Source organism: Scardinius erythrophthalmus (assembly GCF_964197995.2).
Source record: "Scardinius erythrophthalmus genome assembly, chromosome: 5".
Classification (NCBI taxonomy): Eukaryota; Metazoa; Chordata; class Actinopteri; order Cypriniformes; family Leuciscidae; genus Scardinius; species Scardinius erythrophthalmus.
Genome location: NC_138225.1, coordinates 27,029,482 through 27,056,121, shown reverse-complemented (window position 1 = coordinate 27,056,121; position 26,640 = coordinate 27,029,482). Strand labels below are relative to the sequence as shown.

The window sequence follows — 26,640 nt, the reverse complement described above, 5'->3', positions numbered from 1 at the left end:
AGTAAGATTGGCTATAAAAAAAATAGTAATATTTTTAAGAAACCAGCTCTTTATTGTAACATATTTATGGTTTAATGCTGTCTGCAACAAAACCTGCCTTTGTCTTATCTTAGCCATTAACAAGAATATTTTGAAAATGGCAAAAATGAAGAAAAAAAAAATTTAAATATGAGATTAATTAGTTTAGAAAAAGTGTGTGAGCGACTACCGCCACCTGCTGTTATAGATAGGGGATGTAAGGCCCAGGGGAAAAAAGAACCAACAATGTTTTTTTTTTTTTTTTTTTTTTCAGGTCTCAAAGTGTTGAAGGAGCTGGCTTTAAACATAGTATAAAAAATATGTGAATATAAAAAGTGACTATAATGGAGTTTTTGTCACATATTTGTCACATATACAAATAGTTGTGAAATTGCAAGACTGATAATCATTTTCCAATAAAAACTTAAAATTAACCCCCACATCAAAATGTGAACGGTTTTCTGTTAAATACACTAACTTGAGGCATTCCATATAATCACAAATTAATCTCCATTACGATAGGAAAGTCAATGTGGGCCGAAATCCAACAGGGCATCCTTATTGACCATTCTGTCGTAACTCTACCTAAAATATGCCTCTGCTGTAAAGACGGGCTGCAGAATAATCACACAGTTATCACATTTACCATTTTATTGCAGTCTAATTGTTTGTACAATGCAAATATTTACATATAAAGCTCATGCCTTTTTCTCTTCTTGTGGCAACCATTCATCGATTTTGATGTGCAAACCTTCACTCGACCTACTGCAGATAATTGCGCGGTCAATAAATGGACCTGGAAGAAAAGACATTTGATTCAAGTCAAAGAATATGAGAAGAAGTTCCTCCAATATCAAATCTATTGTAGAGAGCATGGACATGGTAAAAAACATGTAGTCATCATAATTCTGTAGTTTTTAAATGTTCAAAGGAATTCAGCCTTGGCATTTGCTCACAGTTTGAGAGATGGTTGGAATAAATTAAACGTATAATTAATACATAAATTACTTACCAAATTCTGCTGGTTTATGGCTTGCCACATCTTTTACAATGGCATGAATGTTTTCCAAAATACACTCCTTAGGCATATCCAGCTGTTTAACAAACCAAAGGGAGTTAACAAACGTAAAAAAATCATAGATATGAAAATAAGCAGATATCACCCTGCTCACGCTTACTTTATTATATATAGATAGAAATGTCTGTCACCCAAAGCAGTTCAATGTGACTTACTGTTGCAACTTGTGTGTTAACATGGATGTCCTCCACCATATATTCATGACCAGTCTTGAACAATGCAAGCATTCTGGGTATATTTATTCCAACAGATCCTGATGCAAGAAACACAACACAATAATCCAATTTAACCACTATTTAGTTGTACATTAATAGACCATGCCCGTTACATGACATGGGGAAACTCACTGACCTCTCTTGCTCTTGGGAAACTTCTTCCTCAGCTTGTTCTTCAAAGGAAGCAGCTTTTGTAGAATGTCTGGCTCGGCCAAGTAGAAATCTGCTGTGATCTCATCAGCTAAAATCTGTAATTACCATTGAAAGGCACACAAAGTAAATGAGCAATTGCAAAAAAATCAACAATACTTGCATAGTAAATGATTACTAAGTCATAGCCAAAACGTAGGTTGAATTCAGGGTAACTGGGACCCTTTTTGTTTGAAAACTTAAAAAAATAAGACACTTATACAGCATATGTAGGAGTTAACCTTCTCAGCCAACAAGTTCTCATGAGCTTTACCTTGTCAATCAGTTCTGCTCCACCTGCAACTGTTGCTCCATTCTCCATCGCTATTCTGGCTTGATCTGGATTCTGTAAAGCCATAACTCTAGAATTAATGTATGTAAACTGAACAGTCTCCTGAACTGAAGCTGTAAATTCGTATCTAATCGATTCAGTCAATGACACCTATAATGTTCAACGTAAACCACAGAGTGATGCTCCCACCTCAGTGAAAACCACTATTCTGTTGTTGTCCGACTTGAAGGGATGTGGTAAGTGAATTGTGCTAACAAACGGATCCACTTTTTTCTGAAACAAAACAAATGGAATTTCATTAAGGTTTAATGTTCCGTTTAAATATCACTGTTTGTTGCAGTTATAGTGCTGAAATGTTTCTGCAACCATGCAAAGGAGAAGTATTTTTCATCCAGTTAACTCAAAATAACATTGTTTCTAGCTCATTGAACCTATTTAATTAAAAGTGAACCAGCACAAGAAAAGACAGACTTTTATATTAGTCACATATTACGTATTTTAGCAGCAATTAAACTTTTTTTTATACAAAATACAAGGTCAAAACCTTCAAGAATCATCGTAATAAGGTGTAGAATAGCAGAACTTAATACATTTAAGCTTTCTTTAAGCAAGAACAGCTCCATAACAGCTTTAACTTGTCTCTGTCTGACAAGTTCAACTAAAGCACGGGAAAGCTCTTTCCTGGACACATTTCCAGCAAACTAAAAAAACTTTTTGCAGAATTAATTCAGGGTTAGTTACTCTAGTTTTGCAGATTAATTACTGGTGGTTTGAGTTATTAAATGAATACACTACAGTTAAAAAGTTTAGGCCCAGAAATTAATTTTATTCAGCAAGTATGCATTACATAGTCAAAAGTGACAGGGAAGACTTTAACATTACTACAGAAAAGTTTCTTTACCACTAAAGAAAAGTCAAATGAATGTTGTTCTTTTGAACTTGCTAGTAGCACATAAAGAAACATTGATAAAAAATTTGTCTCGAGCAGTAAATCAGTATACTAGAATGATTTCTAAAGGATCATGTGACACTGAAGACTGGAGTAATGATGCCGAAAAATCTGCTTTACCATCAAAAAAACAATTACATTTTAAAACATTACAATAGAAAATAGTTATTTTAAATTGCAATAACATTTCACAATATTACTATTTTTACTGTACTTTGATTAAATAAATGCAACTTTGGCAAACTTAAGACTTCTTTCAAAACATTAAAACATTTTACTGACCTCAAACTTTTCAACAGTAGTGTAATAGTTCTTGCAACCACTCAAATTCATTAATTAATCATTTTATAAATTCAACAAAAAATTGGAAAAGATTAGACATACAAACTAGAAATACAAATTTGAATATTTCAAAACACTACTTTTTTTATTTAACATTTGCAGCCTTGGTAAGCGCATAAGCTAATTTCATAAGCTAATTTCAAAATAAAAAAATAAATAAAAAAAATCTTACCGATACCAAACTTTTGAACGGTAGTTCAAAATGTTTCTCTTAAAAGTGCTGTATGTAACTTTTTCACTCTACTAAAGCATAAAAATACCATAATATGTTTCCATATATTGAGGAAACATGCAAAGTTCACATAAGCGTTGTCCGAAACCGCTCCCTATCCACTATATTGGGTGTCGGCCATTTTGTAGTGGTGTCCGAATTCTGAGTGAACGACATTATTCCCTACATCCGTTCATTACTTTTACCCACAATCCTCTCTGAATTCGAGTGTACATTCGATGTACACTTGCTGAAGCACCATTTCCCACAATCCAATGCGGAGAGGACTGAGCGCGCAAGTTTAAACCAGAGATTACTTCACAGCTTTCTTATTTCTGCTTTAACATTTATTTCATGCTAGATTTAGGTTTTTGATTTTTTAAACCTTTTTTTTTTATAAATAATTACTTGAATAAAACACATTAAAATGTAGAGACAATATTATATGGATGAATTTTAAATTTAAATGAAATGATATTAATATGGTAAATTATATAGATTTAATTTTATTATTAAAATATATTATTTAGACATTAGCTCAATTTAATGTGTTTTACTAACAGCCAGGTGTTTTAATAATTTGTGGCATTGTTGTTAACTCGTTAAACTGAACGGAAAAGATAATAATTTGGTGGATGATTTAAAAATATTCGTTAATCATCTGTGCGTATTCATTCGAATGTAATCATAACGGTTGCCTGAGGGCGCTCAACGACCACGTCATCTGTGAGCTTGAGAGATGAAACCATAGACATAATAAATACATAGACGCCCTATTGGCCGCTGGATCGTACGTCAATGGCGCCGCCATACTGCGGAGGGCAACTTTATTTCCCATACCTCTCATAACGAGAATTGAGAAAAATGCCTATTTCTTGTGCTGCTTGGGGATTTACAAATCGCCACACAATTGAAAACAGGTCTCAGGGAATTACCTTTCACAAGCAAAACTGAAAATTTGTTTCTGGTTGTATTTCATTTACTATTTTTATTTTCAGAGGAGAAAGGCCGCGAAATTTAAAAATACTACTGTTACTGTGTCACGAAATGTAGTTTTAAGAGTTTTCCAGTCGACAATGTAGTTGTTTAAAGCTCAAATCTGTGGTTTATTTATAAAGATAGCGCCTTTTTAAAAATGTTATCTGACGGTTTCGGAGTTGTGAGATCCAGGGATCACCGGGCGCTCAGCGCTCACGTACCCCGCCGAGAACAGCTTTGCCTCGGCTAGTGCCGTTCTGACGTTCGCTCCTGTCAGGCTAGTGAGAATAATTCGTCTTGTGTATATCTAACGGGCGATCTTTGGTTTAATTAATCTATAATTTGTTCCTTGGCAGATTGTTGTGGCTGAGGGCAAAGTGAAGTTTCATAACTTTATATATTTAGGCTTATTTAACTTTAACGGTGTAGCCTGCTGTATGTTTGACTGAATCGTTTACTTTATTTCTTGACTTGTATAGCTTCTTATACCTTTTAAAAACTGAAATTTAACAAAAAGAGACAGGGTTGCGTCATTTTATTTTATATAGCCTATTTAATAATATTTTAAAATGTATAAATTTACATTATTTATTATTGTTATTATAATAATATACCACTTGCGATTATCAATCTATTATAGTTATGCTGTTAAATTATTTTACTATTCATTGTATCAATATTTTTTATTGTCTATATTCTGTAATTGATATTTCATATTCTAGTGCTATTATTATAGTATTATACATAAACTATATGCTATTATCAATATATTATTATTATTATTATTATATTAGTACTTATGATATTATATAATTATACTTTTCCTTACTATTTTATTTGCTGTATACTGTTTGTTTATTTTATTGACTAAACTATTTACTATTAGCCTACCTCTCACTTTAGCTTATATTTACTTTGCATTGCACTGTAGTTGTACCATATGTATTACCATAAAGGATCCATCAGTTATCTTTATTGCTAAAATCGGGTCAATGAAAGAATATGCTTTTCCCACAATAAGAAAAATTTATTTAATTTAATGTGAAAATTAAATTATATCTCAGTATGGGGGTGTTCACAATTCTTATCCAAGAATGAAAAGCCAAATACATGACAAGCCTGAGCTTTGGCCATTCCTTATTAAAAAATATATATATAAGTCTAACTATCGAGAGTTTAAATAACTACAGATGGAACTTTTTTGTACACCACATACAAACCACGCGAAATCGGTTGATAAATGTAATTTTTCTTGTTTTTTTTTTATACAGAAAAACCGCAGCTCACCTGTTTACTTGCATTTGATTACAGCGCAGTCTTGCCCTCCGCAAAATGGCGGACGCGTTGACGTATCGCAGCAACGTTCCAAAGCGGTCAATAGGGCGTCTATGTATTTATTATGTCTATGGATGAAACTACAAAGCTGGCACGGAGGTATATTTAATTACAAAATAAAGTCATTAATGATTGTTATTGTTGTTAATATAGTAACATAAAGGAGTTAGGAGTTAAAAGGAGTTTTGTCACTATGTGTGACGAAGCCGTTTCTGCGACAGCTCCAGCTCTCCGACGCACAGTGTATTCGTCAGCGTCCGAATTCACTCACTTCATTTCGTTTGCTCCTTGCAGATATAGTGCACTCAAATGACATACACTATATAGGTATTAGTGAAAGAGTGAACGAGTGAGCGGTTTCAGACACAGCTACACTCGTTTCTCAGAAAAACACTTCTACAGCCAATTATTTTACTTTGAAATGTGCGTTTCCAGGCTGGAATGTTTGTTTTTGTTTTGGTCAATGATACTGCGCGTTGCCAATTTTCATTGTCCATTGCGCTCGTTCCTGTTGCGTGTGCTCAATCTGGCAACCCGTGTGAGTGCCGTCCAGTCTGAGGAGCAGGTGGTGGGAGAAACGACAATCTCCGATATTTTGAATTGGACTGCAGTACCCATTTCAACCACTAATTGTCATTCTTTCAGACTGCACCTTTAATTTATTATTTTAAGCAAATATGACTTAAATCAAACTTAGCTTCATAAAACAACCACGCAAGATGTACCTTTTTCTCCAGCTTCATGTCCAGACGTAGATTAATGTACACAGGCTGGTTTTCAGGACTGAAGTCCAGTTTCTGAAAGTTCTTCAGCATTTCAATGGCCACGGGTGTCTCATAGACTGGTTTTGGATAGTACCTCACCATGTACACATCATCTACTGGAGCCCAGTATGTGAGTCCATATGGTTTATGCCTGTCTTTGTCATCAACCTTTTTTTTCTCTTTCACCACCTTTTCTTGAACCTTCTCCTCTTTCTTCTCTTTCTGTCTACAAAAAGAGTTGATGAAGAACATGACTCATCTTTTCATATTATGTTTTTGCATGGTTTCTTAGTTTTTCAGTATGTCACATACAACATTTCTGAATTTTATTAGACAACCTTTTTACCAAGGTAAAGACTAAATTGTGTAAACTGAACTTACTTGGTAGCAGCGTAGGATCTTACATGCTGCTGTCTGTTTGCATTCAGTGAGCTGCAGGAGACAGAAGGAGCTCTGCATGTGAAGAACAAACTCTGACACCTGGGTAATACTGTGATTGAAACAAGACACATGAGCATAATAGAATTAAAATGACTTGGTCAACTGATTTATATTAATGATTACACTACAACTAACTACTTAATAATAAAGAGACTGAAGGGAGTGGATCTAAAGATTGACCACTAGGCAGCTTTCTTGCTAAATGTACCATGCTAGCCAAAGTTTCCATCAAGATACCATAGTTACTACAGAAGTTGTCAGTGTGAGATACTGTGAGTAGCCATTAATGCCATCAATTATTGGTTACCATGGCCATTTTATGTAACAATTTAAAATCATTTGACTCTTTTCTGTTTACTCAATCCAAAATAATGCATCTAATATATATTAAAATAATATAATTTATCCTTTTGACAGACACGCTGCATACATTAATTCACATAAGCATAACTGTATAAGAGATCGTGGTGAAAACTGTTATAGCTTGTGTAGATGTTGTGCGATCAGAACATTATATATATATATACACTATATTCTGCACATAGCAGCTTGCATGTTATTAATCTGAAAAAACATTGGAATAAACAGAATATAAGTAAAATAATATGTAATGCTTAAAACTGACCTCTTAAAAGACTCCTCGAGGGGGCAGCCATGTTGACAGAATTGTGTGTTACACTTAAATTTTCCGTCTAAATCATCAACCACCGTTTAAGCGTTCCCACTCATAAAAATCGCTATGATTGTTATGCGCATCTGGCTTTGGTAAAATATTGTACATAATTAGAAATTAATTTCTATACATGCGCTATATTTGTAGATACGACAACAAACAGCTAATATGCTCGTTACATGCCTTATTGTCCACCATCAATAGCATGTAATTTGCCCCAGTTGTACAAAGAATCCAACAACATGAAATACACAAAAGTTGCATTGTAAAGGTAAAAATGTTACAGCAAGTTCTTCTTCTTGTAGGTTTATTATAAACTTTTCCCTGTATGAATACGTATACTCTATATTTTTAAAGGCATACTATAATAAAATAAAGCTGTATACAGTGTATTATTGCAAGAGCACAATGGTCTCCACTCCACTCCCTGCAGGTGAGCTGTATTTTTATAGATGTAATGTGAGTAAAATTGCACGAATCGTTCTTTGAGGCGGATCTTTTCAATGAATCGATTGATCCGAACCAATTATTGAACGGAGAATCACCTTTCCGACCTGTTCGATTCACACTTTGAGCAATACATACGAGAACCGAGAGCATTTGGGGTGAACAGATTTGACTAACGGGGTGAAAAGTAAATTAATAAGCCAAATAACATACGAAATCAATCATAACGTTTTGTTACGTACAAAAAGTTGATGAAAACGAATATATAAACTTCATATAAAATAAATAAACAACCAAATATGCCCACTTTATGGAATGCTTTTTTTATTAGACCTTGATGAATGTGTGACGTTGGGACCACGTGAGTGACACAATTACGTAATGTCGTAAAATATTAGCCAAAGCTTGTTGTTTGAACCGATTCTTTTAAAGTTAACTGTTCGAAAGAACCGATTCGCATAAATGAGTCGGACTTCCTATCGCTAGTTGTAAGGGGACCGTTGACTGGAGCGGAAGCTCAGAGTGTTGTCCTTCCTCCTTCCCGACTCTCAGTATGAGGCTCGGTCACAGTTTGTCTGTATGTCTCTGATCATATCCCACCAGCAGCTCCTCTCCCACCTCCCGAATGCAGGTAAGAGTCTACGTCCTGCATTCCGGCGTGCTGTTTTTCTGTTGTGAATTGTTGGGTGTCAAATATGCCTGACGTATCCACGCAGCTCTACCTCCAGAAGAGCAGACGAGGAGAATGTGTGTGTTCTGTAACTTAATAAACACGAGAGAACAGTGTTTCAACCTATTACACGCCACAGATTCTCCTGATTTATATATGACCGTATTTGGTGATGAAGAGGAATGTCTGAACTGATGGCACAGCCAGATCTGCTCCTGCTTTTCATGGTGTGGTTGTCAGCTCTCCAACGAAACTTATTTCATGTAACTTAAATCACCCAGGCCACAACTTTTTTTTTGACATGGCAAGAATAGCTAATAATAATAGCCTTACATAACACAAACCCCGCCGTTTGAGTGGTTGACAACAACTACTGAGTCGTTGACTCGCTGTTACCTGTAATGCAAAACACCACGACGTTGTTGAAGGCATTTTAAACAGTAAGTGCAAGTAAGATTCAATTCAAAACTTGTGTGTTTGTTTTATTCACGGAAGTTACTTGGTAACTTCAAAGAGCAGGTTACGTAACGCCACAGCTGTCATTATCGTGACCCAGCGTTCGTTTGCATATTAAACGCCATAGTGTTCAGTCAAATAACTTTTTATGTCTCATGACTAAATACACACAGCGGTTGACAGAACTCACAATACACACATTGAACAGTATGCACAGTGTACACATTACACACACACACACATATATATATATATATATATATATTCATTAAATGAAATATACGCCCCTATACGTACATATGCAGGAGTACTGACAGCAGCAATGTTGATGAGAAGTGAGACATACGGTTGCTGTGCAATATGATGTCTGTGTGACAAACTGATATATGATATCTAGTCCAGAGTCCAGTTGAATTAATGAAGTGTCTGAAGTTCTGCATGTAAAAAAACAAAAACAAACATTCAAAAGAAGGTTATGTACCCAAACAGATCTTTGGCAGAGTTTAGCAATGTGCTTTTGTGTGTAACAGCTGTGACTGAATGATTACAGCGCGGCACATGTTCTTTCTATACAAGACAAATAAGGGCCTGTTCAAAACTCTTGCTGGTGGCTCTACCTATTTATAGTGTCTTATGTGAAAGTGCTCTTTTCATCTTTTTACAGCTGAAAGGGATTGATAAGAAACTTCTGCGACGTCTCCAAAGTTCAACTAAGTTAAACTCTGTCAGTGCCCTAGACTGCCATAATGTCTTGGCTCAGCATGAGAGATACTGTATCAACTACTCAAACATTTCAGTGTAAACATCAGCTGTCTGTCTCTCAGTAAGCACTCAGGATCTCTCATGCTGGTTTGTATTTTAGAATATATTGTTCAAAAGTTTGGGGTCATGAAGAAATTATTTTTTTGAAAGGAATTAATACTTTTAAGGTCGAAATTGACAGTAAGACATTTATAATGCTACAAAACTTTTTAACTTTCTATTCATCAAAGAATCCTGAATAAAAGTATCCTGGTTTAGCAACAAAATGGTTTTCAACACTTATAATAAGAAATGTTTCTTGAGCACCAAATTAGCATATTATAATGATTTCTGAAGGTTCATGTGACACTGGAGACTGGAGTAATGATGCTGAAAATACAGCTTTACCATCACTGGAATAAATTACATTTTAAAATGTATTCAAATTGAAAACAGTTATTTTAAATTGTAATATTTCACAGTATTGGTTTTACCTTTGGAGAGAATAAGAGACATATTTCCAAAACATTTTAAAAATCTTACCGACCCCAAACTGTGGAACTGTAGTGTAGATGATATGTCGATATTTTACAACCTTACTTAGTGACTACATAGTGTTTTTTCATAAGCTTTATTTTAAAATCACCTTAAGCAATTCTTAACCATTGTCAGAAAAAGGTTTTCTTTGCACAAGTATAAGGGCTTGTTTGTTGTCTTATTTACATCATGTTTACAGTTAGTGTGTCTAAAGGGCGGTCAGTTTGGTCTGAGGCCTTAGAGGGACTCACTGGCCCTGTCCCAAATGGCACACTTCATGCACTTTCGGTCTTGTGGACTTACAATGGCTGCCGCGTGCGCGTGTCCGTTAAGTCCATGAGACCGTAGGCGTAGGGTAACCCGTTTGTCATTTTAGGTTTCAGAAGGGTGCTCGCGAGCGCCCCCTTTGCGGTCGATATGCGCCCTTGATGCGCACTTTTGCAGAGCCCGCACTGATGTGAGCTCTGCAGCAGATTTTACGTCATGAAAGTGCGGACTTGTAGGAAGACTGTGAGTGCTTAGGTTGCCATTTGGGACAGGGCCACTCTCACGGCGTTCCTCAACTGACGACTACAATTACACTTAAACTGCCAGCTGACTCATAGATCAGACTTTCAACTTTCTCTCAGTTTCTTATGATTCATACAAATTCATACAAATATTTGTCTTTTGAGAAAATGACATACTGTAAGTAAGAGAAATAGTGCCGAATCATATATTTTCTGCATGAATTTTCAGATTAACAGGCATGCCAAAGGAAAAATATGATCCTCCAGACCCACGCAGATTATACACCATCATGTCAGCCGAGGAAGCGGCCAGTGGGAAGAAATCATACTGGACCGAGTTGGAGATTTCTGGTTAGTTATTATTCCTCACTTCAATCTTATTCCTCAACTTATTTTTTAAAAAAAAGTGCCACTGAAGGAAATTAATGAATGAATCACTGAAGTGAAACATGAAAAGAAAACCTACTTATACTGAACTACTAAAAAGTAGTTTTTTTTTTTTTTTCAAAGGGACTTCTAATGCTGAAGATAAACATTTATTAGTGTGTGTGTTCTCCGGGATATTTGGTGAAAAAAAGTTTGTCACAAACTCTGTCTGTGCTCCTGTGGTACAGGGCGAGTCAGAAGCCTGAGCAGTTCACTATGGACGCTGACCCATCTGACTGCTCTCCACATCAACAACAACAACCTGAGCCGGATTCCCCCTGAAATCGCAAAGCTGCCCCATCTCGTCTACCTGAACCTGTCCTCCAACAAACTGCGCAGCCTGCCAGCAGAACTTGGCAACATGGTGACTCTCAGGTGCGTTTTAACAAATGGGTCTCCATGAGGTCCTGTCAGACTGAATGCAGCCTCTCAGCTCATGCAGGTTCTTAAAGACAATAGTCATTAAGAACACTAAACTGTTTTATTGTTTCCATTTAAAATAGGCAAAATGTATTAAAATAGAATTAGGATGTGACTCAGAGGGCTTATTATTCTATTTAAGCTAAAATATCTAATCAATAGACCTTTGTGTAGTTCACTTTGAACGATTTTATTCAGTTACACTAAACATGGTAACATGTTTTGTACTGTGTGTATTTCAAGGGAATTGCTTTTGAACAACAATTGTTTACGAGTTTTGCCTTATGAACTTGGTCGGCTGTTCCAGTTGCAAACCCTCGGCCTCAAAGGTGAAGCTTTTTTTGAAGGTTTATATGTGCAGAACAAACATGCATTTTTTTAATTAGGCCTGAGAACAATATTTCTTTTGCAGGTAATCCATTGTCCCAGGATATACTCAACCTGTATCAGGAGCCTGATGGAACAAGGAAGTTGTTGAATTACATGCTAGACAATCTTGCAGGTAATAACGGACACAGGTACATAGTGGCTTATTAATACAGTACACATGTTATTCATTTAATTAAGTTATTCCTTTGACTTACTTCACCTATTTCCCTCCCAAAATTAGTCCACCCTGAACAACTCCCCCAAAGACCTTGGATCACCTTGAGGGAGCGAGACCAAATGATGCCCACAGGTACATCACAGGCTTTTGAAAAGCCCGATTTAGCAACCGCAAAGCTAATATTAAATCTCTGTGTTCTCAAGCTGTGTTCACAGTAATGTGCTACAATGTGCTCTGTGACAAGTATGCAACAAGGCAGTTGTACGGCTATTGTCCCTCATGGGCCCTTAACTGGGAGTACAGGAAGAAGGGCATCATGGAGGAGATCACTAACTGTGACGCTGACATCATCAGCCTGCAGGTACATATCCACAATATGAAGCTCACAAAATCTCAATTAAAATGAGCAAAATATACACTGCCGTCCAAAAGGTTGGGGTCTTTGAAACAAGTAATATTGTGAAATACAGTTTAATATGACTGTATTGTATTTTAATATGATTTAATATGTAATTTATCCCTGTGATGGCAAAGCTGATTTTTCAGCATCATTACTTCATTACATTACAGTCTTATATGTCACATGACCCTTCAGAAATCAGTCTAATATGCAGATTTGGTGCTAAAGGAACATTTCTAAGTAATATTGCTGCAAGTAGCAATGATAGGCCCAAGCACCGGCGCCACCGCCAACTGTGCACGGCGGGCAATGCGCATTTAAAGCGGGTAAATATAAAAGAACTACGTCAAATTTACTGCAGACAGTTGGTGCCACTATGATGTATTTCATGTCATAGGATGTTATAGGTCACTTTCAAATGAGTTCAAAGTTATCATTTGCTGCTTAAATCTTTTTTTAAAAAAAGTCCAGAAGTATTTCCCTTAAGGTCTTTTTATATTTTTATCAACCTAATTATTAAACAAATTATTTAAAACTATGTTGTCACTACACTACAAATGAACTGGATCTATGCCTTTATTTTGTTATTCAAATTTATAGAAAAAGACAAGGCCTGAGAGATTTCTTATCCATTAACGCAGGCAAAAGCACACAGCAATGAATGGGTTAAACAGGTCCTATTATGCCCTTAACAAAGTCTTGACTTTTTTTTGGTGGGGGTGGGGGTGGGGGGGGTGGGGTCTAGAATATTTTTTCATGCTTGATTGTTAAAAAAAACAATAAATAATTCACATATTCACATTTTTACTGCCTAGTGTGTTGTGATTGGCAGCGCTTAGCGTGTGTTCGGGAAATGTCCCACCCCTCCATAAACGCGAGTTCTGCTCTAGTGTAAATATAAAGGATGGCGGCAATTTCAAACCCAATTCAGTTAACAAACGAGGAGCATCCAGAACGGATTTCATGCACGGACTTTGCAAGCACGGATTTCACAGGACATTTCAGAGTGCTATGTTTTTCTTGTACATTATAGGTACGATGTTATCCACCATTTAATCTCTTTTTATAATCAAATTTGTCAGAAAACTATGGTTATACAAATCGATCACAAAAACATAGTTCATCTTCCTAAGGGGCGGTGAACAGCCTTACAAAAGCTATAGTAAACAACACTATATCAACACTAATGTCGGCTAACAGCCGAGCTTAGCAACAACATAAAACTTATAATTAGAACTGTTAATAGAAAACGCAACTACAAATAATAAGACATAGGCCTACTTACAAGTCACAAAGCTTTTGTGTGTAGCCTGCATCGTGGTTCTGGAAGGTGTTGACATAGCAGCAACTCATCCAGGCCTTGTCCGCTTTTCTGCGTATTCCGTGGTAGGGGTGGCACGATCCGCCTTTTTTGCCTCCGATACCGATTCCTATACCTGGGATTCAGTATTGGCCGATACCGAGTACCAATCCGATACTAAAATAATAATAATTCAAAAAAGTGCTGAATTACCTAATAAACTGTATCTGTATGCTTGACTGTGGGGAAGAGACTGTGATTATTCTTTTGAGAAAGGCTTTTAAGCTTGACTTAAACATTATTTTATTAACTAAAACAAAAAACGGACAAAATATATAGGCTACTATATAATTAAAAAAACATTTCTTTTAAAATTTTAAGCGCAGCTTTTTAATGAAGCAGCAACATATGATAGATAGGACAGAACAACTAAAGCTATCAATAAACTTTCGTTGCTCAAAAGTATTGTAATATGAAAGGCTCCAAGCGGCACGAAACGCTTATGCGCATTTCGTGCGCAGAATGATGCGCTTGAAGCGACATGGAGTCACAGTGCACAGCGACAGCACTTCGCATTGAAAAGTTCAAAGCACAAAGGGAAGAGATATTGATGCGTAGTGTTATATTATGCAATTAGTTTGAGCCTTTTAACAGTTTTAATTTCTGAACAGTAGTGCTCTCTACTCCAGTGTTGTGATCTAACAGGCATCCGGGAGAAAGTACCGTGAAACTCCAGCCAGATGAAGTCGCGGTCTCTCCCACCCCGAAACGCGGGCGGAATTTGTATGTGAAAATCTGGCAACCCTGCGTGACGCGTGTTGCTCATCTCTCTTTATGGCATGTCTCTCAGGTGTTGTTAAGCATTTGTATGACAATTTAGGACTAAGGGACGTGATCGTATCGGATCGGGTTATACTCCCGCGATTCATGCAATATCTGATCCAGTGATTTTGGCCAGTATCGGACTAATACCGATACCGAATATCGGATCGGCGCACCCCTATTCCGTGGGCAGGGATTATTTAAATGAGGAACATTATGACTTCATAAAGCCTGGAAAAATCGCGTTGTAGTCCAAACTGTAGTTCGTAGTTGTAGTTGTAGTTCGTTGTAGTTCTTGAAAAGTGGATTCTGTTAAATAAAATATCCCCCTGTAAAGTGGACTAAGCTTTTTAACCTTCCAGATCTTTTTATGCTCAAACTGCAACATTACACACTTAAGTTGAAAAAGTGAAAAAGCATAATAGGACCTCTTTAAACTCTAAACCAATGTTTCCCAACCTTTTTTCAGTCATGGCACCCTTTGAAAATTTGAAAGTATTTGTGGCACCCTACATTAGTGTTGTCACGATACTACTTTGATTATACCTTGAAATGTATCGATTTTCAATACCACAGGGAAGAACCGCCTACTGTCATTTAGATATTTTTTAATATTATCTAATTTTTTTGTCCATCCATTGAAAGTCTAGGAATTTCTTCTGAAGAGATCACTTTATATGATGATTTAATTTAGGATTTTATTAATATATAAACATTGCTCAATTTCCATTGCAAATCTCACCTAAATGTTTGCTCTCTGTGTATTTGTGTTTTTATATTGGAATAATTTTGTTATAATTGCACAAGATAGCTTGTTTTTAATATATTTTATAATGTAATAATTTCACAGTTATTCTACAAATTAATGTAGAAACTACATAAAGACAGTATATTTTAAATAATTGTTTAATGGCATCTTTTTATGAATGAAGGCCAGTATCACTGACACCAATACAGCTATGCCTTCAGACTTTTTTTTATTTATTTTTTATTTTATTTAATTGTAAACATTAATTATCGCCATTCAACACTACAGTATAATTGAAAGCTAGTAATTAGGCTCCAAAAATATAAAAACTTTTAATTTAAGTGAACTTAAAACAATCTTCGTATAAGCCAATAATAAATGTCACTTTTACTTGTGCCCTTCCATAACCGTCTAACAGGAAATACACAGAAATTGAATAAAGTTATCAAATAAATTATAAATTAAATACAGATTAATCCTTACTAAAGCTACAAGCATTCTATAGTCAAGAGCAGAGTCATTTTCTGTTACCTGTGTTCTTTGATACTGCTGTCACTGCTGCACATGTGGAGCACACGTCCCATTTTCTCACAACGCATTACGTTCATTTAGGACTTTATTTAACTAATTTAAGACTGCTCTTATGAGGATACTCAACAAAACGGACATTTTGGCATAATTGTGTGTTATTATTTGTTCAAGTGCGAAAGAGAAGTCGATTCTGGCGCACGTCTTTCTGTGCTTCCTGTGTGTGTGTGTGACAGGACATTCACAGGCAGCGCGTTCTCTTTTGTCTTTTTTAGCTTGAATGGTTTAAAAGCATTTGCGTGAAGAAGAACATGATCATATAATGTAACACTAGCCAAATGATGACAGAAAAAAAAAACGGATGCTGCGTTGATAACGCGTTAAACTGAAAAACATTAATCGCATGCATTTATTTCAACCAGATAGCACGAAATCTGCCATTTGTTACTTGTACATAATGCATTAATTATAAAAAAAATGTTTTTTACTTTTTATATGTATTATTTTTTATACAAATAAATGGTGTATAATTTATTATTTAGAAGATATGAGACTCTTCCAGTTTCCATTTTTGTCCTTAATTTAATCCCTCACCATGGCAACACAGTTCAAGATATTTAATACCAATTGCAATTTAGCATCATCAGTACATTGACATCATGTTGAGAAAGCTTGGTGTGAATCGTATGAAGCCTTTTGAAGTAGTTTAGAGCTTGATTAAAAAAAATCTACATTCAAACAAAATTAGCTGACTTCCTGTTGATTGGAGCTAATGACTGTAAATTAGAAAGTTGTCCGGCTCGATGAGCAGAATATATTTACTGAGTTTGATGATTGTAGGTAAAACTTTCCCCCCATTTTACTCAAAGGTAGCACTACTGAGCCCCTTCTACATGCCCACTATTAAGACCTTAGCCCATGTTTACTGGCTGACAACTCTAATGTGTGTGTGTCGAGTTTCATGCAATTTGAAGCATGTTACAGTCTCAAAAACACAGGTAAAAAGGGGTGCACTACAGAGCAAATTGTGCCCTTATTTTTTGTGGATTTATTTGAAATAGAAATATTTTATAACATTGTAAAAGTACTTTACTGTCAATTTTGATCTTTTTTGCATCTTTGCTGGATAAAAGTTTTATTTGTATTTTTTTTATCCCCCCCCCCCACACACACAATAAACAAAGCTAAATGATTAAATATGCATTGAAACAATAGATTTCCCTTGAAGTTTGTATGGTCCTTTTGATATCTGCAGTGGTTTCCACTTAGCTCTAATTCTCCAACTGCATGTGTAGGAGGTGGAAACAGAGCAGTACTACACTTTCTTTCTGGAAACACTGAAAGAGCGTGGATATGATGGCTTTTTCTGTCCAAAGTCTCGTGCCAAACTCGTGTCAGAACAGGAGCGGAAACATGTGGACGGCTGTGCTGTTTTCTTCAAGACTGAGAAGTGAGTAACCCCTTCCATCTTTTACAAGGTTTAAAGTGAATTGACATCCGGCTCATATTTTGCCCCTTTATTACTTTCTAGATTCGCTCTGGTGCAGAAAAACACAGTGGAGTTCAATCAGGTTGCGATGGCAAATTCAGAGGGCTCAGAGGTTATGCTAAACAGAGTCATGACCAAAGATAACATTGGAGTAGCTGTCTTGTTGGAGGTGAAGGAAGACCTATTTACTAGTGGTAAGGACATTGAATGATAACTCTGTAATTGACATTAAATAGCTCCTGGTTTCCTCTTCTTCACACGCTGCTGTTTAGCCTCGTCCTGTAGATGGCAGTAGATCTCAAAGTTAAAAATGTGTACCTGAGATGACAATAATAACTACTGTCTTTGAAAATAAAGTAAATTAATTTTTAGGCCAAAAATATTATTCATCCATCCACACATCCATCCAGTTATCCATATATAAGACATTGATTGCTGCCTGGATGTTAAACACCTTGAAAGATTACATCAATAATAGCATTTTTCTCAGTGTTTAAGAAGATAAAACAATTAAATTAAATTGAACATTTATGGCAGTCAAAATTTTGTAACCCAAAATGCTGGGTTATGTTGTGGTCTGATAAACAGAATTCTGATAAACACATTCTGTGGTTGTCATGTCAAATGTATTGCTAGGTTGTATTTCAGTGATAACACTACATGTCCGGCTGAATACAATTTCTTCAGCATGCACACTTTTGAAATGTGACAAATGTAACAGTCTCTTGGTCTGTGTCTCTGAAGTCTTCAGTTGGTCTCTTGGTCTGTGTCTCTGAAGTCTTCAGTTGTTCATCAAAATACATTTGGCAGCAGTGTTTCAGATAAGACTATGGAATAATGAAAAAAGCTTGTTGAATTGCACTACTTGAAAAAATATGTATTGCATTAACCATGCTTGCATTTTAATGGATTGTATTTTTAGGGCTTGCATTTGTATGGGCTGATATTCAACTTGGTTTTTAATTTAAGCTGTGAATATTTCAATTCAAAACATTTCACACGTTTTCATTTTTAAAAATTCAATAATCCATATTCACCTTTCAGATTTCACTTCCAAAACATTCATTCTGTTTAAATATACAACCTATAATATTCGACAGGCACTTCGGTCCATTTTATTTCGCTTTACAAATTCGCTTCCACAAATTCAGTGGTTCAAATTCAACAGACAAATTCAACATTTGACATCCAGAACGGCTGATAGATAATAAATCTCCATAGCTGTTAGTCGATCTCACCAGCAGGGGGTGCAAGCAGCTGTTGATGAAGACTAGAGCAGCGGGTGAGAGAGTCATTCATTCATAAAAGCACTGATTTACAGAAATGGAGAAAGAGGTCAGTATTTGTGATGATTATCAGGGCCAGTAGGAGTTATGGAAAAGCTGATAAAGACACAAAAGCTGTGTTTACATTTAAGTCTTCACAGTTAGTTTTGCACATGTAAGCTGTTGGAGAGGAAAGAATACTGCTAGGCTCTAGTTCTACTTGTTAGCAGTATACACCCCTGGGTGTCGGTCAGGACACAAGGAATGAGGAGACTGATGCTTCTTTCCAAAGTGTATTGAATATTAGTCTAAAATAACAAAAAAAACATATTACATTAGTAAAAGTAGAAATGTGTACATTTCACAGATGAATCAGTCACTTCTTAATTAAGAATACTAACATATTCAGTATTACCTCTAAATCACAGTTAAATCTCACAATATGCATAGGATGAGCAATTGAGGACAATAAAACTGTTGGTCTGGTAACAAAATGGCTTTGGCACTAACATATTAATGAATCCAGATGCATCACCAAACAATCTAATTTCCGAAATTAGTATAATCAAAAGGAAATAATACTGGATAATTCTTCTGCAGAATAATTAGTTAACAGATTACAGACATATAACTTAAACTGTCACATTTGACTATATCTAGCATAAATCACGTATTAGTTTTCTGTCAGACGATCGCACATGAATCGGTACATGTCCGGGCATGTACATTTAAATGCACAAAGCTTAATATCCACTGAAAACACGGTTAAAACATAGAGAAATCAGAGAAAACTTACTTTATGGTCATGTACTAATACTTTTAACACCAAAACGCCACCGAACATCCAAATAACAGGCAGGAATAAACTTCTAGGTGAGCAGTTGCTGTTCTCTCAGGAATATACTGTATATTGACGCAGCAGACAGCAAACAATAACAACAGTGCCTCCTTCTGGAAACACCGGGTATTGCACTCTAAAATAACTATCAAAATAAAAGTCCCACAATAGAAGTCTTCTTTCTCCAGGAGCCTTTTATACAGCCGCCCCCGAAGATGCTAGGCAACTTTGCTCCTACTAAAAGGCGACTTGATTTAAGGCGAGTTTGCAGAACTGTTTCAGTCATCTGGCAGAGCTGGGAGGATCACCAGGCATGCTACTGGTCGAGTGTATACCTGGCCCTTTATTTCTACATCGGCAGACCTGACATGTCCATCCGGACTGCGATGTGTCTTGATGACATGTCCAATAGGCCAGAGGGCCCTGGGTATCTGTGGATCTACAACCATGACAACCATTTTCTCAGTTAGGTCTGGGGGAGAGGACTGCCACTTTTGCCGGGTCTGGAGGCCTGGAAGGTAGTTTCGTATGAATCTTGTCCAGAAGTTATCTGATAGGACCTGTGAGTGCCTCCAGTGTCTGCGACTCAACAACTCAGATGCCGGGTAGATTACCTGAGGCAAGGAACCATCCGGCCGCCCCATGAGCAAACCGTTGGGTGTCACTGGGTCAATGTCTGCAACATCAGAGGACACATATCCTAAAGGCTTTGAGTTAAGAATAGCTTCCACCTCTAGAAGGACTGTGAGCAGGACTTCTTCAGGAACTGATTGAGCTCCCACTGTGGTATAAAGGGCTGACTTTACTGATCGTACTTCTCTCTCCCACACTCCTCCGAAATGTGGGGCTGCTGGAGGATTGAAGTGAAATTGGATCTTTTGACGAGCAAGCTGTTTCTGTAAGTCAGGAGCCATTTCAGCAAAGGCTTCCCTGAGCTCTCTTTCCCCCCCCTTGAAGTTCGTTCCCTGGTCTGACCACAGTTCCGCAGGTGTTCCCCGCCGTGCAACAAACCGCCTAAGGGCCATCAAGAAGGAATCAGAAGTCATGGTACTGAGGAGGTCCTAGTGCACCGCTCTAGTTGTTAGACACTTGAAGATTATACCCCAGCGTTTGTCTGTGCGTCTCCCAATCTTAATAAGCATGGGTCCAAAGCAGTCTACTCCACATGAGTAAAAAGCAGGTTTGTGGAGACGGAGACGGGCCGAAGGCAAGTCTGCCATCTTCGGAACAGTTGGCTTTGCCCTCCAACGCTGACAGTCTAGACACCCATGCTGATGTCGGCGAATGGCTTCACGTCCACGGATGATCCAATAATAACGCCGGATTTCGGCAAAGACTCGCTCAGGCCCTGGATGATGCAGCTTGCAATCATAATGTTTAATCAGTAGTTGGGTGACTGGGTGATGAGCATCCAACACAATGGGGTGTAAGGTAGATTCTTCCATGGACTCCGCTCTCCTCAATCGACCTCCCACTCGGATTAAACCATTGAATCTGTCCAATTCAGGAGCTAAGGTAAGAAGGCGACTGTCTGAGGACACTGGTTTCCCAGTAACCAAACGCTGATAGTCATTGGGAAAGGACTCCTGCTGAACCCGCTTAAGAATAAGGTTCTCAGCCTGACGATAGTCCTCTGCATTGGGAAAGGATTCAGGAGTAGGGTTTGCCGGAGTTTCCTTTACAGTGGCATCCATGAGTTCCTGCCAAGTATTGTGAGTCCAGACATCGGGGATGACTGATTGGGGTGGCACTGCAGTGGCTCCGCAGAAGACAGACTTCCGTAGCTCTGTGTGATCATCTTTCAGGTCTGTTCTAGGCAATTCTGGCCAGGTAACTGGATCTTGGAGTAAGAAGGGAGGACCTTGAGACCATCTGTTCATCTCTGTAAGGACATTCAGAGGTTTGCCTCTAGTGAGGTCGTCTGCAGGATTGCTGGCTGAGTCCACATAACGCCAGGAACACTCCTCTGTTAGCTCTTGGATTTCGGCGACTCTGTTGCCAACAAAGACTTTATAGTGGCAGGAATCAGAGTTCAGCCAGGTAAGAACTGTAGAGGAGTCCGTCCACAACACTGTGGTCTCTATTCGCAAGGTCAGTTCCTTCTTGAGCAATCTAGCTAGCTGAGCGGCCACCAGAGCTCCACAAAGCTCCAATCGAGGAATTGAAAGAGAACGTTTAGGGGCCACTCGGGATCGAGCCACCACAAAAGACAGGTACACTTGGCCTTTCTCGTCAGTGGTCCTTAAGTATGCCACAGCTCCATATGCCTGCTCGGAAGCATCTGAAAATATGTGGACTTCATGTGTGGCACCATCCTTTACCTCAGGAGGGACATAAGTCCTAGGGAGATTGATGTTTGGTAGGTACTGGAGCTCATTCTCCCAGACACGCCATGACTGCAGTAGCTCAGGTGGTAGGTTCGGATCGTCCCAACCCCGCTGTTTGCTCCATAGCTGCCTAATAATGATCTTCGCTCGAGTGGTGTAAGGCAAAAAAAGTCCCAAAGGGTCGTACTGAGTGGCTAGGACCTTATAGATATTCCTGAGGGTAGGAGTCTCATATACAACAGGTCGGTGCTTGTACGCCAGGGTATCAGTCTGCCAGTTCCAGCTTAGGCCTAAGGTTGACTCTGGTATGTCAGCCTTGTCTTGAGCCAACCAAAGTTCCAAGCTCTCAGCTCGAGCTTCTGGGGGTAAGTGACTCAGAACACTGGGAACATTGCTGGCCCATTGGCGTATCTCAAATCCAGCTTTGGAAAGCATCTCCCTCAGTCTGTCGACCAAGTGCCTGGCAGCCTCAGGGGTAGATAGACTCTGAAGGCAGTTGTCCACATAAAAACATTTCTCCACTGAGAACCTGAGGGACTCATTGGCAATACTGTGCTCGATCACATGGTGCTGCAGAGCATAAGTGGCACAGCATGGACTGCATGTAGTGCCGAAGGGTAACACCTGCCATTCAAAGACTTTAGGAGGCTCATCCACTTTCAGATCACGCCAAAGGAACCGCAGTAGGGGGCGATCTTCAGGGAGGAGGCGAACCTGATGGAACATTGCCTTGATGTCACCACTTACTGCAGTTGGATGCTCCCTGAATCTGATGAGTACACCTAGCAATGATGCTCCAAGGGTGGGGCCAGGCAACAGATACTGGTTGAGACTTTGCCCCTGATATTGGTGGGAACAGTTGAAAACAACACGGGATTTCCCATTATGACTGACAAGGTGGTGGGGTATATACCAACATTCGTCAGAGTCTAACTCCTCAGTTACTTCCTGAACAGCTCCTGTCTGAATTAGCTTCTCCATCTCTGTACTATAGGTCTTTGCTTTCACTGGATCCTTTAACAAACGCTTCTCGATACTGCGCAGATTTGGCATGACTGACTCCTTAGGGGCATGCAACCGAGGCATAGACTTCTGTCGTAGTAATGGTGTCCCCAGTCGAAGAATTCCATTCACTTCTGTGCGGATGGTCTTGGTTTCAAGTAACTTGAAAGCCTCCTGATCCTGTTTGGATCGAGTAACCTCTTTCTCATCCCTGTGTGGAACAGCTTCTATTTGCCACAATCTTTGAACATTCTTAAAGAGCTCATCTTGTGGTGGAAGGACAGAGGTCAGTAGACATTGATGGGAGGATTTAGGCCGCCCCATGAACAATGCGGGGCCCTGGAGGGTCCATCCCAGGCGTGTGTGGACAGCAGCAGGTCCACCTGGAGAACCTAATCTGATAGGCTCAATTGGGGTGATGAGATGTGGCTGATCTGAACCAATCAGGAGTAGAGGCTGAGCATCTTTCACAGGCAGGATAGGAAGACCATGTAAGTGTTTATACTTCCTCTGCAGATGATCCATGGGATAAGACTGCCGGGACAGATTGAGGCGATCTGCAGTGAAGGCATATTCAATTTTGTAGGAGGTTTGAGGCTTATGGGATGGGGATACTTGAAATGATATAGATGACCCATGAAGAACTTCAATGTCTTGTCGCACCGTGTGCAATGGGAGATCTTCAGGTGTACCCTGTATGCCTAGGGCTTTAGCAGCAGTTGGGAGCAGGATGGTTCTCTCAGAGCCGTCATCCAGAAGCGCAAAGGTGTCTAGAGTACGGTCTTCATAACGGATATGTACAGGTACTACCTTGAGCATGACACGGGTCCCAACAGCAGGTTTGTCCAGGTAAAATCTGTCTGGAGAGGAACTGGTAAGGCAACTCTTCTCATCACTGACCGTATCCTCTTGGGAGGATCTCACATTTACATTGTGAAGAGGGCGAAGATGTTTGCCTTGACAAAGGTTACAGGGCTTCTTTAGGTCACACTGTGCAGCATGATGAGTCCTTGCACAGCGCCAACAACGATTATTACCTCGGATCCAGTCTTTGGCCTGGTCAGTGGTAAGTTTAGCAAATGGTTTGCATTGACTCAAATAATGCTCTGTACTATCGCAGAAGGGACAGAATCGTTTCACTTCGACGGCCTTGGTCAGTGGAGTCATACCCTTCTGAGGGGACAGGGAAGTTACATTTTGAGCCCCTCCAACCCCATGAAGAATGGCAACAGTCCGTTTACTTTGTACAGGTCTAGAAGTCTGTCGGTCCTGAGCCCCGCGGGAGGGGATCTCTACATCAAAGTCATGGCACCAGGCTTCATAACGGAGCCAGTTAGAGAGATTATGTAAAGTAGGTACAGTTCCAGGCTGTCGAAACATGTGACGGCGGAACTCCGCTCGCTGTTCAGAAGGAAGTCTGCTTAAAAGGCGTGCGACGTGTGACCCACAATTCAGTTCAATGTCACCTTCAGGTCCTAAAGTCTTCAACAAACCCACCAAGGACTGTACCTGGAGAGCAAACTTCTGGAATGCAACTGCATCCCCACGCCTTACATCAGGGGCTTCCAGGACACTGGCAATTTTCCTCAAAGCTAGTTGGTGGGGCTGACCAAACTTCTCATGGAGGGCCACCATGGTGTCAGTAAATGGGGTAGGCGAGTTCAAAAAAGCATCGGCAATCAGTTTAGCTTCATCCAACTTTAAGTGGTCAACCAGTATTTGATATTTAAAGAGTTCAGTCCCATCTGGAGGAAGCAGATTCTCCAAAGCGATACGAAATCTGGCAAACTCGCTTGGATCCGGCCGGCTGAACTTGGGAATAGTAGGGGTAGGCCCTCTATACACATACTCTGAGGAGTGTGGTAAATGTGGCATGTTTGACTCTACCTTGACCACAGGTGCTGGATGCTTCAAATGAGTTGGTATTGACCCAAGTCGGGGGGAAGAAACTGGAATTTGGGCACATAAGGGTTTCCGATACGAGGTCTGTGCCGCCGAAGATAATAACACACTGAGATCTTCAGGTGTTGGAGGCGGTGGTAGCCAATCTGGATTCTGAGAGTAATACTGAGAATGGCTGTATGATTGTGCAGGGTGAGCCTGGGAGATCCTTGAATACCTTGGTAACTCTGGTTGGTATGTAGCTGTGTCAGGTTTTGTTAACTTTAAAGCCTCCATACCTCTTCTCAATTCTGATTCTGGCTCAGGCCAGGGCGGAAGCTCAGGCCAATCTTCATAATCAGCTGATGTGCCCAGCTCTGTCTGGGCTACACGACAGGAAGGACTGGATGGCAGTTGGGGTTCTGGTCGCACTGGAGGACGGCCATGACTTTTAGTTGTGCTGAGGTCTGCTCTAAGGGTTTGGGCAACTTTGACCAGTTCTTTGATCTCAGTACGAACCTCTTTCAACTCAATCAGGTCTGCACGAAAAGCTTCCTGTGATTTCAGCAGCTGTACATTTTCTCTGCGAATGGCTTGGAGCTCGTTATAGAATTCAGGCTCTGTAAAAGGGTTTTGCTGGACTGATGTGAATGACTGAGGTAGGTGTTCGCTGCGCTCTGCATAACTGAAACTTGGAGGTCTGAGCCAAGGGCCTTCGCGAGGAGGAGCAGCATCATCATATGGGTAGTCAGGATGGTCCCATGATGAATGGAGAGGTGTAATGTGTGCAGGTACCTCCCAGGGTTGTGAAATAGCATGTTCACTTACAGGTCTGCCTCCTACATACTGCACTTCAAAATCTTGAAGTCGAACTGGTGGACGCGTTCGGCGTCTAGGTCTGGTTGCGCCAACAATCTCCTCATCGGATTCCATGGTACCAGGAATGAACACTGCAATCCGGCTCGAAGGACCAGTTTGTTGGAGAGGAAAGAATACTGCTAGGCTCTAGTTCTACTTGTTAGCAGTATACACCCCTGGGTGTCGGTCAGGACACAAGGAATGAGGAGACTGATGCTTCTTTCCAAAGTGTATTGAATATTAGTCTAAAATAACAAAAAAAAACATATTACATTAGTAAAAGTAGAAATGTGTACATTTCACAGATGAATCAGTCACTTCTTAATTAAGAATACTAACATATTCAGTATTACCTCTAAATCACAGTTAAATCTCACAATATGCATAGGATGAGCAATTGAGGACAATAAAACTGTTGGTCTGGTAACAAAATGGCTTTGGCACTAACATATTAATGAATCCAGATGCATCACCAAACAATCTAATTTCCGAAATTAGTATAATCAAAAGGAAATAATACTGGATAATTCTTCTGCAGAATAATTAGTTAACAGATTACAGACATATAACTTAAACTGTCACATTTGACTATATCTAGCATAAATCACGTATTAGTTTTCTGTCAGACGATCGCACATGAATCGGTACATGTCCGGGCATGTACATTTAAATGCACAAAGCTTAATATCCACTGAAAACACGGTTAAAACATAGAGAAATCAGAGAAAACTTACTTTATGGTCTTGTACTAATACTTTTAACACCAAAACGCCACCGAACATCCAAATAACAGGCAGGAATAAACTTCTAGGTGAGCAGTTGCTGTTCTCTCAGGAATATACTGTATATTGACGCAGCAGACAGCAAACAATAACAACAGTGCCTCCTTCTGGAAACACCGGGTATTGCACTCTAAAATAACTATCAAAATAAAAGTCCCACAA

The 26,640-nt window shown here is 38.9% G+C and overlaps 2 protein-coding genes across 4 annotated transcripts in view; one reads left to right on the top strand and one right to left on the bottom strand.

Annotated features, from left to right (window-relative positions):
• Nucleotides 1-289: 289 nt before the first annotated feature.
• On the bottom strand, nucleotides 290-16,263 carry mrpl1 (mitochondrial ribosomal protein L1). 2 transcript variants are annotated; one of them, XM_081366315.1, is made up of 10 exons: nucleotides 16,040-16,263; nucleotides 9,356-9,492; nucleotides 6,753-6,861; nucleotides 6,333-6,597; nucleotides 1,982-2,065; nucleotides 1,775-1,846; nucleotides 1,448-1,559; nucleotides 1,252-1,349; nucleotides 1,031-1,112; nucleotides 656-814 (listed from the first exon to the last, which is right to left on the bottom strand). In XM_081366315.1, exons 1-10 carry the CDS (start codon nucleotides 16,114-16,116, stop codon nucleotides 717-719), a joined length of 1,134 nt encoding a protein of 377 aa, XP_081222441.1. In that variant the 5' UTR covers nucleotides 16,117-16,263; the 3' UTR covers nucleotides 656-716. The 2 variants fall into 2 exon arrangements, with proteins under 2 accessions (XP_081222442.1, XP_081222441.1); XM_081366316.1 differs by lacking the exons at nucleotides 9,356-9,492; nucleotides 16,040-16,263 and adding an exon at nucleotides 7,438-8,407 and having other exon boundaries at nucleotides 290-814.
• The window catches only part of cnot6l (CCR4-NOT transcription complex, subunit 6-like), a 30,705-nt gene continuing 12,489 nt past the window's right edge, over nucleotides 8,425-26,640 (top strand). For both annotated transcript variants that reach the window (XM_081366314.1, XM_081366313.1), the window contains exons 1-9: nucleotides 8,425-8,563; nucleotides 11,075-11,196; nucleotides 11,460-11,646; nucleotides 11,935-12,020; nucleotides 12,104-12,193; nucleotides 12,302-12,370; nucleotides 12,442-12,599; nucleotides 17,332-17,486; nucleotides 17,568-17,719. In XM_081366314.1, the coding sequence (XP_081222440.1) occupies nucleotides 11,085-11,196; nucleotides 11,460-11,646; nucleotides 11,935-12,020; nucleotides 12,104-12,193; nucleotides 12,302-12,370; nucleotides 12,442-12,599; nucleotides 17,332-17,486; nucleotides 17,568-17,719 (1,009 nt within the window). In that variant the 5' untranslated portion in view covers nucleotides 8,425-8,563; nucleotides 11,075-11,084. The remainder of the gene's footprint in view (nucleotides 8,564-11,074; nucleotides 11,197-11,459; nucleotides 11,647-11,934; nucleotides 12,021-12,103; nucleotides 12,194-12,301; nucleotides 12,371-12,441; nucleotides 12,600-17,331; nucleotides 17,487-17,567; nucleotides 17,720-26,640) is intronic.